Source organism: Cyprinodon variegatus, unplaced genomic scaffold (genome assembly GCF_000732505.1).
Source record: "Cyprinodon variegatus isolate N-32 unplaced genomic scaffold, C_variegatus-1.0 Scaffold1115, whole genome shotgun sequence".
Lineage (NCBI taxonomy): Eukaryota > Metazoa > Chordata > Actinopteri > Cyprinodontiformes > Cyprinodontidae > Cyprinodon > Cyprinodon variegatus.
This window is the reverse complement of record NW_015151568.1, coordinates 178996-180119: the sequence shown is the minus strand read 5'-3', so window position 1 is coordinate 180119 and position 1124 is coordinate 178996. Positions and strand designations below refer to the sequence as shown.

Genomic DNA, 1124 nt, shown 5'->3' with positions numbered 1-1124 from the left:
AGTGATGACAACGGTGGCGAATGTCGCATTAATCGCGCGACACAACTAATCGATGATGAAATTCGTTGCCAACGCTTTTAAAAGTCGATTTTTATCGATTTTATCGATTCGTTGTTGCAGCCCTAATTTTCACAGTAAGCTGATTAGGGGGGTGGGAAAAAATCCATTTGTTGATATATGGGGATTTTTGGGTGCTGGAGTTAATATCGATTTTTTTGTTCCTAATATCAATTTTAAAAATAACAGATAATAAGATAATTTAATTATTTGTGTGTATGTATACAGTTTGTAGTGCGGCATCACAGTAAATGTAGTTTATGCCTAAAATTTTGTGACTGGCAAGATGTGAAATTAGTTTATATCAGTATCGGCTTATATCGGAATCAAAAATTCAGCATTTGGAATATCGACGTATGGAATATCGGCAAAAAAGGCAATATCGAGCATCCCTAATAATTTGTTCTTAATGAGTTTTTGAAACAGAGAAAATATTTTCCTATTCCAGCTTTCTGGAGTCAAGAAATGGCCACAAATGTTCTTTATTTTTGCTTTATTATTTAGTACAGTTACTTCCATTTTGGGATAACGCTTGTCAGACCGCCATAAGGCTCCATCTCACTTCATGATTTATGATTTAGGATCTGCATAACGCAGCGCTAAATTTTCCTCACACTTTGTCCAGTTTCCCTCGTGTTCTTGCTCCTCCTCTTGGTTTTGATCGTGACGCCAAAATGGCATCAAAGTCAAGGAAAGTTTAAATAGGATCAAAGTTTTGTGCAGCTACAACTGTTACAGATTTTTATATGATATATTTTGCATTTCTCTTTCAAAATGTGAATCCTCAAAGTGCTGAGGATTTTAGCTGCATTATTAACATTAAGAAAGTTGTTTTAAATTGAATGGATTGTTTGCAGACTGTTTTAACATCTTCTCCTGCATGTTTTGTTCTCTTGTCTCATTTCAGTAAATCTGTACAATCAAAAGTGGACAACATATTGGTAAGTGTCTATCCTACACTTTATAACCATTCATTTTACTTTCACCACATTTATATCCCTAAATATGTTTCCTCTAATTATATGAAATTTATGGAAGAGGATTAGGGCCACTGAAAAAAAAAAAGT

The 1124-nt window shown here is 34.1% G+C and overlaps 1 protein-coding gene across 4 annotated transcripts in view; it reads left to right on the top strand.

Moving 5' to 3' along the window:
- The window catches only part of LOC107101577 (DNA-binding protein RFX7-like), a 21901-nt gene that overhangs the window by 5560 nt on the left and 15217 nt on the right, over positions 1-1124 (top strand). For all 4 annotated transcript variants that reach the window (XM_015400531.1, XM_015400534.1, XM_015400533.1 and 1 more), the window contains exon 2: positions 965-998. In XM_015400531.1, the coding sequence (XP_015256017.1) occupies positions 965-998 (34 nt within the window). The remainder of the gene's footprint in view (positions 1-964; positions 999-1124) is intronic.